This window comes from Oncorhynchus mykiss, chromosome 19 (assembly GCF_057628025.1).
Source record: "Oncorhynchus mykiss isolate SJ-2025 chromosome 19, ASM5762802v1, whole genome shotgun sequence".
NCBI lineage: Eukaryota > Metazoa > Chordata > Actinopteri > Salmoniformes > Salmonidae > Oncorhynchus > Oncorhynchus mykiss.
Genome location: NC_143040.1, coordinates 4,510,001 through 4,524,138, shown reverse-complemented (window position 1 = coordinate 4,524,138; position 14,138 = coordinate 4,510,001). Strand labels below are relative to the sequence as shown.

The window sequence follows — 14,138 nt, the reverse complement described above, 5'->3', positions numbered from 1 at the left end:
GTCTTAAGGACAGGTCCTGTTGTCCCTGTTACAGGTCCTGTTGTCCCTGTTACAGGTCCTGTTTGTCCCTGTTACAGGTCCTGTTTGTCTTAAGGACAGATCCTGTTGTCCCTGTTACAGGTCCTGTTTGTCCCTGTTACAGGTCCTGTTTGTCTTAAGGACAGGTCCTGTTGTCCCTGTTACAGGTCCTGTTTGTCTTAAGGACAGATCCTGTTGTCCCTGTTACAGGTCCTGTTGTCCCTGCTACAGGTCCTGTTTGTCTTAAGGACAGATCCTGTTTGTCCCTGTTACAGGTCCTGTTGTCCCTGTTACAGGTCCTGTTTGTCCCTGTTACAGGTCCTGTTTGTCCCTGTTACAGATCCTGTTTGTCCCTGTTACAGGTCCTGTTTGTCTTAAGGACAGGTCCTGTTTGTCCCTGTTACAGGTCCTGTTTGTCTTAAGGACAGGTCCTGTTGTCCCTGTTACAGGTCCTGTTGTCCCTTTTACAGGTCCTGTTTGTCCCTGTTACAGGTCCTGTTTGTCTTAAGGACAGATCCTGTTGTCCCTGTTACAGGTCCTGTTGTCCCTGTTACAGGTCCTGTTTGTCTTAAGGACAGATCCTGTTTGTCCCTGTTACAGGTCCTGTTGTCCCTGTTACAGGTCCTGTTTGTCCCTGTTACAGGTCCTGTTTGTCCCTGTTACAGATCCTGTTTGTCCCTGTTACAGGTCCTGTTGTCCCTGTTACAGGTCCTGTTGTCCCTGTTACAGGTCCTGTTTGTCTTAAGGACAGATCCTGTTTGTCCCGGTTGTCCCTGTTACAGGTCCTGTTTGTCCCTGTTACAGGTCCTGTTGTCTCTGTTACAGGTCCTGTTTGTCTTAAGGACAGGTCCTGTTGTCCCTGTTACAGGTCCTGTTTGTCTTAAGGACAGGTCCTGTTGTCCCTGTTACAGGTCCTGTTTGTCCCTGCTAAATTCACAACCTGGAACCCATTTCCACCATGGCCACCTAATCATCCCCCTCATTCCTAATCGGCAGCCATTTTGTGCCAGAACGCTCACCACACAATCAGCTAGCACGGTGGAGAGGTGAAATGATGTGATGATGCGTTCTGGCACAAAATGGCTGCCGGTGCATCACCCACACATTGGTGGTGGATGAGGTGAGTTTCACCCTTTACTATGTAAAACGCTTTGAATCCCTCAGTTGGTAGAGAGAAGGCGCGATATAAATCCAATCCATTATTATTATTATTAGTACGTTGTTCATATGCGACCATTTTTACGAGCTGCTAGGTCGTAGCTCCGGACTGATATCTAGGAATATGACATAACACCGTTTAACATCTCATAAGCATGACATAGGACTAGGGTTGCAAAATTACGGTAACTTCCCCCAAATGTCCTGTTTTTTTCCCCTCCCAGAAATCCTGTTTAGAAGATTCCTGGAATTACGAGGAAATAACCAGGAAATCTGGGAATCCTCTAACCAAGATTTCTGGGAAAACAACAGGGAATTTTGGAATAGTTATTGTAATTTTGTAACCCTACATAGCACCTTTATAACCATGTTATAGAAGAGTCATAAGACCATAATCACAGGGTTATAATGCCTATACGATGCGGTTACGAAGTGTCGCGGCGCATCAAAGCTGCGTTGCTTTCAAGACATCCTCTTTGTCCTCCCTCTTTTCCCCCCAGTCAACACCGTTCATCATGGCAGGGTTGTCGTACATCTCCAGGAAATGCCCTCCTCCTTTCTCCTCCTCCTCCTCCTCCTCCTCCTCCTCCGGTCCGGTCTGGCAACACTTGCAGCAGCAGCATTTGGCGGCTACCACGGCGACCACGCGGTCCCAGGGTTCTAAGGAGTGGGTCCAGAGAGGCAGGAAGTCCCAGGAGTGCAGTACCGCGGGGAGACAGCTGGGTAGCCTTGCCTGAAACACGTTCACTATAATGATGATGATCAACAAGGCCGCTATGGGAACGCCCACACCAACCAGCACCTGGCGAGAGAAGAAGAACAGTTTTACAGGTTATTTGGCTTCTACCACGGCGACCACGCGGTCCCAGGGTTCTAAGGAGTGGGTCCAGAGAGGCAGGAAGAACAGTTTTACAGGTTATTTGGCTGCTACCACAGCGACCACGCGGTCCCAGGGTTCTAAGGAGTGGGTCCAGAGAGGCAGGAAGAACAGTTTTACAGGTTATTTGGCTGCTACCACAGCGACCACGCGGTCCCAGGGTTCTAAGGAGTGGGTCCAGAGAGGCAGGAAGAACAGTTTTACACTTTGTGTAGTGTTGTGGTGTCTCTCTTGTCGTGATGTGTGTTTTGTCCTATATATTTTATGTTTTATTTTTCATCCCAGCCCCCCTCCCCACAGGGGGCCTTTTGCCTTTTGGCCGTCTACTGACTTGCCTGTTGTTAAATAAAGGCTAAGTAAAAATAAATTAAACAAAAAATCAATCAACCACTCTCTCATCGACTATCAAACACTCAGTCAGTCAATCAATCACCCTTCCAACCACCCTTCCATCAATCCATCTCTCCACCCATCCATCCATCCACCAATCAACCAATCACTCACCTTCCAGCCGGCCATCGATAGGCCGAAGACGAAGAGGGGCAGGAGAAAGAAGCAGGAAATGATGTAGACGCCGGCGAACCAGCGATACTCTGCCGTGATGTCACCCAGGGCCTTAGCCAATCGGATGGGGATACGGGTGAAGGGGATTGGATACCACAAGATGATACCAGACACGTTGAACACGAAGTGAATCAGAGCGATCTGGGGAAGGGAGGGAGGGATGAGTGTAGAGCCCTGATCTGGGAATGGATGGAGGGACAGTAGAGCCCTGAGTACCAGACCATTAGGATCATGTTTTGCTGCCTTGCTATGTTGTAATGTGTTGCTGCCTTGCTATGTTGTCATGTGTTGCTGCCTTGCTATGTTGTCATGTTTTGCTGCCTTGCTATGTTGTCATGTGTTGCTGCCTTGCTATGTTGTCATGTGTTGCTGCCTTGCTATGTTGTTATGTGTTGCTGCCTTGCTATGTGGTAGGGTAGGGTGTGTGTGTGTGTGTGTGTGTGTGTGTGTCTGACCTGCAGAGCGTTGGCCAGTGTGTCTCCAGGTGCTGCCATGGCTGCCAGTATAGCCGTGGTCGTCGTGCCGATGTTGGCCCCTAGCGACAGAGGGTACGCCCTCTCGATGCTGATCACACCAATACCTACACACGAGGGGAACACTTATTACCATACACATACACATGACATAACCTGTAGATACATTTACCATAGAGAGGAGAATAGGAGGGGAGGGGAGAAGAGAAGAGAGGAAGGGAGGAGAGGAGGAGAAGAGGAGAGAAGAGAAGAGAAGAGGAGAGGAAGAAGAGAAGAGGAGAGGAAGAAGAGAGGAGGAGAGGAGAGGAGAGGAAAGGAGAGGAGAGGAGAGGAGAAGAGAGGAGGAAGAAGAGAGGAGGAAGAGAGGGGAGGGGAGGGGAGAAGAGAAGAGAAGAGAGGAAGGGAGGAGGAGAGGAGAGGAGAGGAGAGAAGAGAAGAGGAGAGGAAGAAGAGAAGAGGAGAGGAAGAAGAGAGGAGGAGAGGAGAGGAGAGGAGAGAGGAGAGGAGAGGAGGAAGAGAGGGGAGGGGAGGGGAGGGGAGAAGACAAGAGAAGACAAGAGAAGAGAGGGGGAGGGAGGGAGGGAGGGAGGGAGGGAGGGAGGGAGGGAGGGAGGGAGGGAGGGAGGGAGGGAGGGAGGGAGGGAGGGAGGGAGGGAAGGAAGGAAAAGGAGACTCACCAACGAGTGGAGTGATAGCGGAGGTGAAGACAGAACTACTCTGGACGATGAAGGTCATTCCAGCTCCGACCAGGATGGCGATGTAACCAGTCACCCAGCCGAAGGGGAACGGGAAATCTACACATATACACACACATACACAAATAATAATTTCTACATCCCTGTGAGCATGACGGTCTGTGCATACTGTATGTCCTGGTACCTTCACTAAATAGGTTTCTAACCTCGAGGGTTTTCCTGGTTAAATACAAAGTGAAATATGTCTTCCGGACATATTTGGGGGAACCTATCCTGTAATTTCTGAGCAATTAGGCTATCTACTCATAGACATAGAATCACTAGAACAGATATTCCCAGTCAATGTCAAAGTCAACGTTGTGTTGTACATTCTATTTCTGTGGCTCTACTTTAGGATTGATTGGAAAGGTATCATCAGTTCGCTAATGGTCTGGTACTCAGGGCTCTACTGTCCCTCCATCAGTTTGCTAATGGCCTGGTACTCAGGGCTCTGCTGTCCCTCCATCTGATCCCAATGGCCTGGTACTCAGGGCTCTACTGTCCCTCCATCAGGTCCTAATGGCCTGGTACTCAGGGCTCTACTGTCCCTCCATCAGGTCCTAATGGCCTGGTACTCAGGGCTCTATTGTCCCTCCAACAGGTCCCAATGGCCTGGTACTCAGGGCGGCTCTACTGTCCCTCCATCAGGTCCTAATGGCCTGGTACTCAGGGCTCTACTGTCCCTCCATCAGGTCCTAATGGCCTGGTACTCAGGGCTCTACTGTCCCTCCATCAGGTCCTAATGGCCTGGTACTCAGGGCTCTACTGTCCCTCCATCAGGTCCTAATGGCCTGGTACTCAGGGCTCTACTGTCCCTCCATCAGGTCCTAATGGCCTGGTACTCAGGGCTCTACTGTCCCTCCATCAGGTCCTAATGGCCTGGTACTCAGGGCTCTACTGTCCCTCCATCAGGTCCTAATGGCCTGGTACTCAGGGCTCTACTGTCCCTCCATCAGGTCCTAATGGTCTGGTACTCAGGGCTCTACTGTACCTCCATCAGGTCCTAATGTACTGGTACTCAGGGCTCTACTGTCCCTCCATCAGGTCCTAATCTACTGGTACTCAGGGCTCTACTGTCCCTCCATCAGGTCCTAATGGCCTGGTACTCAGGGCTCTACTGTCCCTCCATCAGGTCCTAATGGCCTGGTACTCAGGGCTCTACTGTCCCTCCATCAGGTCCTAATGGCCTGGTACTCAGGGCTCTACTGTCCCTCCATCAGGTCCTAATGGCCTGGTACTCAGGGCTCTACTGTCCCTCCATCAGGTCCTAATGGCCTGGTACTCAGGGCTCTACTGTCCCTCCATCAGGTCCTAATGGCCTGGTACTCAGGGCTCTACTGTCCCTCCATCAGGTCCTAATGGCCTGGTACTCAGGGCTCTACTGTCCCTCCATCAGGTCCTAATGGCCTGGTACTCAGGGCTCTACTGTCCCTCCATCAGGTCCTAATCTACTGGTACTCAGGGCTCTACTGTCCCTCCATCAGGTCCTAATGGCCTGGTACTCAGGGCTCTACTGTCCCTCCATCAGGTCCTAATGGCCTGGTACTCAGGGCTCTACTGTCCCTCCATCAGGTCCTAATGGCCTGGTACTCAGGGCTCTACTGTCCCTCCATCAGGTCCTAATGGCCTGGTACTCAGGGCTCTATTGTCCCTCTAACCGCTCTGACATCAATGCAAATAGAATCAAAAAATCACATCAAACCCTTATCACTGAAACAGTATGATGCTTTTAAAGCTGCAACATGTATCTTTTTGGGCAACTTGACCAAATTCACATAGAAATGTGTGTTATAGATCTCACATTCTCATTGAAAGCAAGTCTAAGGAGCGGTAGATCTGGTCTATGTTCGTTATTTCTATGCTTCCCATTCTTAAGTTTTTGTTTTTGTCCACTGTGGGGGCTGTCCACAGTTTAATTAAATATGTTTCATTAGAAGTGAAAATAAGCTACTATCGATGTTTTCCGGCAGACAGTTCGTTCAAGATTGACGTCGAAATTGAACGTCTATCCATGTCCCGAAGACGCCTTCACTGTTGCAACAGTGAGTGCTACTTGTTTTTTTTATTTCTAGGGTGTTGTGGACAGGGATGGTGGAGGGTTATAGCACTCTGGATCAGAAGGTTGGGTCTTGTGGACAGGGATGGTGGAGGGTTATAGCACTCTGGATCAGAAGGTTGGGTCTTGTGGACAGGGATGGTGGAGGGTTATAGCACTCTGGGTCAGAAGGTTGGGTCTTGTGGACAGGGATGGTGGAGGGTTATAGCACTCTGGATCAGAAGGTTGGGTCTTGTGGACAGGGATGGTGGAGGGTTACAGCACTCTGGATCAGAAGGTTGGGTGTTGTGGACAGGGATGGTGGAGGGTTACAGCACTCTGGATCAGAAGGTTGGGTCTTGTGGACAGGGATGGTGGAGGGTTACAGCACTCTGGATCAGAAGGTTGGGTCTTGTGGACAGGGATGGTGGAGGGTTACAGCACTCTGGATCAGAAGGTTGGGTCTTGTGGACAGGGATGGTGGAGGGTTACAGCACTCTGGATCAGAAGGTTGGGTCTTGTGGACAGGGATGGTGGAGGGTTACAGCACTCTGGATCAGAAGGTTGGGTCTTGTGGACAGGGATGGTGGAGGGTTACAGCACTCTGGATCAGAAGGTTGGGTCTTGTGGACAGGGATGGTGGAGGGTTACAGCACTCTGGATCAGAAGGTTGGGTCTTGTGGACAGGGATGGTGGAGGGTTACAGCACTCTGGATCAGAAGGTTGGGTGTTGTGGACAGGGATGGTGGAGGGTTACAGCACTCTGGATCAGAAGGTTGGGTGTTGTGGACAGGGATGGTGGAGGGTTACAGCACTCTGGATCAGAAGGTTGGGTCTTGTGGACAGGGATGGTGGAGGGTTACAGCACTCTGGATCAGAAGGTTGGGTGTTGTGGACAGGGATGGTGGAGGGTTACAGCACTCTGGATCAGAAGGTTGGGTGTTGTGGACAGGGATGGTGGAGGGTTACAGCACTCTGGATCAGAAGGTTGGGTGTTGTGGACAGGGATGGTGGAGGGTTATAGCACTCTGGATCAGAAGGTTGGGTGTTGTGGACAGGGATGGTGGAGGGTTACAGCACTCTGGATCAGAAGGTTGGGTCTTGTGGACAGGGATGGTGGAGGGTTATAGCACTCTGGATCAGAAGGTTGGGTGTTGTGGACAGGGATGGTGGAGGGTTACAGCACTCTGGATCAGAAGGTAGGGTCTTGTGGACAGGGATGGTGGAGGGTTACAGCACTCTGGATCAGAAGGTTGGGTGTTGTGGACAGGGATGGTGGAGGGTTACAGCACTCTGGATCAGAAGGTTGGGTGTTGTGGACAGGGATGGTGGAATGAATGCCTAACCTTAACCCTTACCATAACCATTCAGAATGAATGCCTAACCATAACCCTAACCTTAACCTTAACCCTTACCATAACCATTCAGAATGAATGCCTAACCTTAACCCTTACCATAACCATTCAGAATGAATGCCTAACCTTAACCCTTACCATAACCATTCAGAATGAATGCCTAACCATAACCCTAACCTTAACCTTAACCCTTACCATAACCATTCAGAATGAATGCCTAACCATAACCCTAACCTTAACCTTAACCCTTATCATAACCATTCAGAATGAATGCCTAACCATAACCCTAACCTTAACCTTAACCCTTACCATAACCATTCAGAATGAATGCCTAACCTTAACCTTAACCCTTACCATAACCATTCAGAATGAATGCCAAACCTTAACCCTTACCCTAACCCTTAACATAACCATTCAGAATGAATGCCTAACCTTAACCCTTACCCTAACCTTAACCCTTACCATAACCATTCAGAATGAATGCCTAACCTTAACCCTTACCCTAACCCTTACCATAACCATTCAGAATGAATGCCTAACCTTAACCCTTACCATAACCATTCAGAATGAATGCCTAACCTTAACCCTTACCCTAACCCTTACCATAACCATTCAGAATGAATGCCTAACCTTAACCCTTACCATAACCATTCAGAATGAATGCCTAACCTTAACCCTTACCATAACCCTTACCATAACCATTCAGAATGAATGCCTAACCTTAACCCTTACCATAACGATTCAGAATGAATGCCTAACCTTAACCCTTACCATAACCATTCAGAATGAATGCCTAACCATAACCCTAACCTTAACCTTAACCCTTACCATAACCATTCAGAATGAATGCCTAACCTTAACCTTAACCCTTACCTTAACCATTCAGAATGAATGCCAAACCTTAACCCTTACCATAACCATTCAGAATGAATGCCTAACCATAACCCTAACCTTAACCTTAACCCTTACCATAACCATTCAGAATGAATGCCAAACCTTAACCCTTACCATAACCATTCAGAATGAATGCCTAACCTTAACCCTTACCATAACCCTTACCATAACCATTCAGAATGAATGTCTAACCTTAACCCTTACCATAACCATTCAGAATGAATGCCTAACCTTAACCCTTACCATAACCATTCAGAATGAATGCCTAACCATAACCCTAACCTTAACCTTAACCCTTACCATAACCATTCAGAATGAATGCCTAACCTTAACCCTTACCATAACCATTCAGAATGAATGCCTAACCATAACCCTAACCTTAACCTTAACCCTTACCATAACCATTCAGAATGAATGCCTAACCATAACCCTAACCTTAACCTTAACCCTTACCATAACCATTCAGAATGAATGCCTAACCTTAACCCTTACCATAACCCTTACCATAACCATTCAGAATGAATGCCTAACCTTAACCCTTACCATAACCATTCAGAATTAATGCCTAACCTTAACCCTTACCATAACCATTCAGAATGAATGCCTAACCTTAACCCTTACCATAACCATTCAGAATGAATGGCTAACCATAACCCTAACCTTAACCTTAACCCTTACCATAACCATTCAGAATGAATGCCTAACCTTAACCCTTACCATAACCATTCAGAATGAATGCCTAACCTTAACCCTTACCATAACCATTCAGAATGAATGGCTAACCATAACCCTAACCTTAACCTTAACCCTTACCATAACCATTCAGAATGAATGCCTAACCATAACCCTAACCTTAACCTTAACCCTTACCATAACCATTCAGAATGAATGCCTAACCATAACCCTAACCTTAACCTTAACCCTTACCATAACCATTCAGAATGAATGCCTAACCTTAACCTTAACCCTTACCATAACCATTCAGAATGAATGCCTAACCTTAACCCTTACCCTAACCCTTACCATAACCATTCAGAATGAATGCCTAACCTTAACCCTTACCATAACCATTCAGAATGAATGCCTAACCTTAACCCTTACCATAACCATTCAGAATGAATGCCTAACCTTAACCCTTACCATAACCATTCAGAATGAATGCCTAACCTTAACCTTAACCCTTACCTTAACCATTCAGAATGAATGCCAAACCTTAACCCTTACCCTAACCATTCAGAATTAATGCCAAACCTTAACCCTTACCATAACCATTCAGAATTAATGCCTAACCTTAACCCTAACCTTAACCCTTACCATAACCATTCAGAATGAATGCCTAACCTTAACCCTTACCATAACCATTCAGAATGAATGCCTAACCATAACCCTAACCTTAACCTTAACCCTTACCATAACCATTCAGAATGAATGCCTAACCTTAACCTTAACCCTTACCATAACCATTCAGAGTGAATGCCTAACCTTAACCTTAACCCTTACCTTAACCATTCAGAATGAATGCCAAACCTTAACCCTTACCCTAACCATTCAGAATGAATGCCTAACCATAACCCTAACCTTAACCTTAACCCTTACCATAACCATTCAGAATGAATGCCTAACCTTAACCTTAACCCTTACCATAACCATTCAGAATGAATGCCTAACCTTAACCCTAACCCTAACCCTTACCATAACCATTCAGAACGAATGCCTAACCTTAACCTTTACCATTACCATTCAGAATGAATGCCTAACCTTAACCCTTACCCTAACCCTTACCATAACCATTCAGAATGAATGCCTAACCTTAACCCTTACCCTAACCCTTACCATAACCATTCAGAATGAATGCCTAACCTTAACCCTTACCCTAACCCTTACCATAACCATTCAGAATGAATGCCTAACCTTAACCCTTAACTTTAAAATTTGAGATTTTTGAGAAATGGAACATACAGAGCAACAGGAGCAACAAAAACAACAAAAACATAAGAAATGTGATGTTTGGAGAACGTGGATGAACGGTTAATCCTGCGGTGAGACGGTGAGAGCTTGTTGGTTCCCGAGTGGAGTTAAATAAGTGTTGTTATAAACCCAGGCTGGGAGATGCTAAAGGTGTTTATGTTAATTAGGTTAATTATGTTAATTATGTTAATTAGCGGTAGGCAATTCCCTTGTCAATTAACGGCTGAGAAAATGTCATCCGCCACAGCCCTCATAGTACCCTCATCACCACCATCATCATCGCCATCATCAGCATCACCATCATCACCACCATCATCATCACCACCATCAGCATCGCCATTACATCACCATCATCATCACCATCATCATCATCACTATCATCATCATCATCATCATCATCATCATCATCCTCAACATCATCATCATCATCACCATCATCACCATCATCACCACCATCATCATCACCACCATCATCATCATCACCATCATCACCATCATCATCATCATCATCACCACCACCATCATCATCATCATCACCATCACCACCATCATCACCACCATCATCACCACCATCATCATCACCATCATCATCCTCACCATTATCATCCTCACCATCATTATCCTCACCATAATCACCATCATCATCATCATCACCATCACCACCATTGCCCTCGTCCTCTCTCCTCTTCCTCGCTCCTCTTCCTCCTCCCGCTCTGTCTCACCTGTGTTGAGCACCTTCTTGATGACCACGGCCACCTGTCCCTTCAGCATGGAGTTGAGCAGCTTGACGATGAGGATGAGACAGGAACACAGCACCAGCAGAGACAGAGCCAGCAGGATCAGGCCTATCGCCAGGTCAGACAGGTCCACGTTCACAAAGATATGATTACCTGGGGAGGGACAACACACATTACCTGGGGAGGGACGACACACATTACCTGGGGAGGGACGACACACATTACCTGGGGAGGGACAACACACATTACCTGGGGAGGGACAACACACATTACCTGGGGAGGGACAACACATATTACCTGGGGAGGGAGATACCTGGGGAGGGACAACACACATTACCTGGGGAGGGACAACACACATTAGCTGAGGAGGGACAACACACACACACACACACACACACACACACACACACACACACACACACACACAGACACACAGAGACACACAGAGACACAGAGACACAGAGACACACAGAGACATACACACACAGATACAGAATATAAATGGTGATAAAAGTATCTACAGTATTTGAAGACTCTGTGTGAAAGGTGGACAGATGACACATGGCAGCATTCCAAATGGCACCCTATATAGTGCACCACTTTAGACCAGAGCCCCATTGGCCCTAGTCAGGGTATAGGGTCATTGGAGACAGACGGTAGTTGTCATGGGAACAGTGTTTCCTGTTTGTTGACTGTGTACGTACATGTCTGTATGTTGTAGGTCTCTGAGATGTTATGCAGAGTGTAGCAGAGGTCCTGGGAACACCAACAGAGGGCTGGGGAGGTGCAGTTCTCTGGCCCGGGGACCGTCTCATTCCTCAGGGTCTGGAACACACACAAGTGTTGATGCATTGGTGTGTAGTTAGCATGTTTGGGTAATTGGTGTGTAGTTAGCGTGTTGGAGTATGTTTGATGTAGTTCACCTGTTTGTTAATTAAACGTGTTGGTTTATGTTTGGTGTGTTGTGTTGTGTTGTTAGCATGTTTGGGTAACATGTTGGTTTATGTACAGTGTGTTGTGTTGTTAACATGTTTGGGTAACATGTTGGTTTATGTTTGGTGTGTTGTTAGCATGTTTGGGTAACATGTTGGTTTATGTACGGTGTGTTGCATGTTTGGGTAACGTGTTGGTTGATGTTTGGTGGGGTGTGTTGTGTTGTTAGCATGTTTAGGTAACGTGTTGGTTTACGTTTGGTGTGTTGTGTTGTTAGCATGTTTGGGTAACATGTTGGTTTATGTTTGGTGGGGTGTGTTGTGTTGTTAGCATGTTTGGGTAACATGTTGGTTTATGTACGGTGTGTTGTTAGCATGTTTGGGTAACGTGTTGGTTGATGTTTGGTGGGGTGTGTTGTGTTGTTAGCATGTTTAGGTAACGTGTTGGTTTACGTTTGGTGTGTTGTGTTGTTAGCATGTTTGGGTAACATGTTGGTTTATGTTTGGTGGGGTGTGTTGTGTTGTTAGCATGTTTGGGTAACATGTTGGTTTATGTGTGGTGTGTTGTTAGCATGTTTGGGTAACATGTTGGTTTACGTTTGGTGTGTTGTGTTGTTAGCATGTTTGGGTAACGTGTTGGTTTACGTTTGGTGTGTTGTGTTGTTAGCATGTTAGGGTAACGTGTTGGTTTACGTTTGGTGTGTTGTGTTGTTAGCATGTTAGGGTAACGTGTTGGTTTATGTTTGGTGTGTTGTTAGCATGTTTGGGTAACATGTTGGTTTATGTGTGGTGTGTTGTTAGCATGTTTGGGTAACATGTTGGTTTACGTTTGGTGTGTTGTGTTGTTAGCATGTTAGGGTAACGTGTTGGTTTACGTTTGGTGTGTTGTGTTGTTAGCATGTTAGGGTAACGTGTTGGTTTACGTTTGGTGTGGTGTGTTGTTAGCATTTTAGGGTAATGTGTTGGTTTACGTTTGGTGTGTTGTGTTGTTAGCATGTTAGGGTAACATGTTGGTTTATGTTCGGTGTGTTGTTAACATGTTTGGGTAACATGTTGGAGTATGTTTGGTGTGTTGTTAGCATGTTTGGGTAACATGTTGGTTTATGTTTGGTGTGTTGTTAGCATGTTTGGGTAACATGTTGGTTTATGTTTGGTGTGTTGTTAGCATGTTTGGGTAACATGTTGGTTTATGTTCGGTGTGTTGTTAGCATGTTTGGGTAACATGTTGGTTTATGTTTGGTGTGTAGTTAGCATGTTTGGGTAACATGTTGGTTTATGTTCGGTGTGTTGTGTTGTTAGCATGTTTGGGTAACATGTTGGTTTATGTTTGGTGTGTTGTTAGCATGTTTGGGTAACATGTTGGTTTATGTTCGGTGTGTTGTTAGTATGTTTGGGTAACATGTTGGTTTATGTTTGGTGTGTAGTTAGCATGTTTGGGTAACATGTTGGTTTATGTTCGGTGTGTTGTGTTGTTAGCATGTTTGGGTAACATGTTGGTTTATGTTTGGTGTGTTGTTAGCATGTTTGGGTAACGTGTTGGTTTATGTTTGGTGTGTTGTTAGCATGTTTGGGTAACATGTTGGAGTATGTTTGGTGTGTTGTTAGCATGTTTGGGTAACATGTTGGAGTATGTTTGGTGTGTAGTTAGCATGTTTTTTTTACCACATTGGTGAATGTTTTGCACCATTTTAAGATGAGACTCTTATTCCTGGCAGCCGGGTCTCCTGTGGCAATACCACTGATGACTGACTTGTCCAACTAAGAGACAAGAGAGAGAGAGAGAGACAGACAGAGAGACAGAGAGAGAGACAGAGAGAGAGAGAGAGAGAGAGAGAGACAGAGAGAGAGAGACAGACAGACAGAGAGAGAAACAGAGAGACAGAGAGACACAGAGAGAGACAGAGACAGACACAGAGAGAGAGAGACAGACACAGAGAGAGAGAGACAGACACAGAGAGAGAGAAACAGAGAGACAGAGAGACACAGAGAGAGACAGAGACAGAGACAGACAGAGAGAGAGACAGAGAGAGGGAGACAGAGAGAGAGAGAGACACACAGAGAGAGAGAGACAGACACAGAGAGAGAGAGACAGACACAGAGAGAGAGAAACAGAGAGACAGAGAGACACAGAGAGAGAGATACAGACACAGAGAGAGAGAGAGAGAGAGAGAGAGAGAGAGAGAGAGAGAGAGAGAGGGAGACAGAGAGAAAGAGACAGAGAGAGAGAGACAGAGAGAGAGAGAGAGACAGAGAGAGACAGAGAGAGAGAGAGAGAGACAGAGAGAGAGAGAGAGACAGAGAGAGACAGAGAGAGAGAGACAGAGAGAGAGAGATGGATTTGAGTCCATTTCTCCGCTTATTGTTAAACATGACATCAGAGTGGAAGCATGACC

At 46.4% G+C, this 14,138-nt stretch overlaps 1 protein-coding gene across 1 annotated transcript in view; it reads right to left on the bottom strand.

Annotated features, from left to right (window-relative positions):
• Positions 1-1,081: 1,081 nt before the first annotated feature.
• Positions 1,082-14,138, bottom strand: part of LOC118936842 (sodium-dependent phosphate transport protein 2B-like) — a 31,482-nt gene continuing 18,425 nt past the window's right edge. Inside the window, exons 9-15 of the mRNA XM_090209899.1 lie at positions 13,408-13,503; positions 11,518-11,638; positions 10,799-10,966; positions 3,768-3,884; positions 3,073-3,197; positions 2,558-2,758; positions 1,082-1,978 (exon numbers count right to left, since the gene is read on the bottom strand). Coding sequence (XP_090066025.1) covers positions 1,622-1,978; positions 2,558-2,758; positions 3,073-3,197; positions 3,768-3,884; positions 10,799-10,966; positions 11,518-11,638; positions 13,408-13,503 — 1,185 coding nt within the window. The 3' untranslated portion in view covers positions 1,082-1,621. The remainder of the gene's footprint in view (positions 1,979-2,557; positions 2,759-3,072; positions 3,198-3,767; positions 3,885-10,798; positions 10,967-11,517; positions 11,639-13,407; positions 13,504-14,138) is intronic.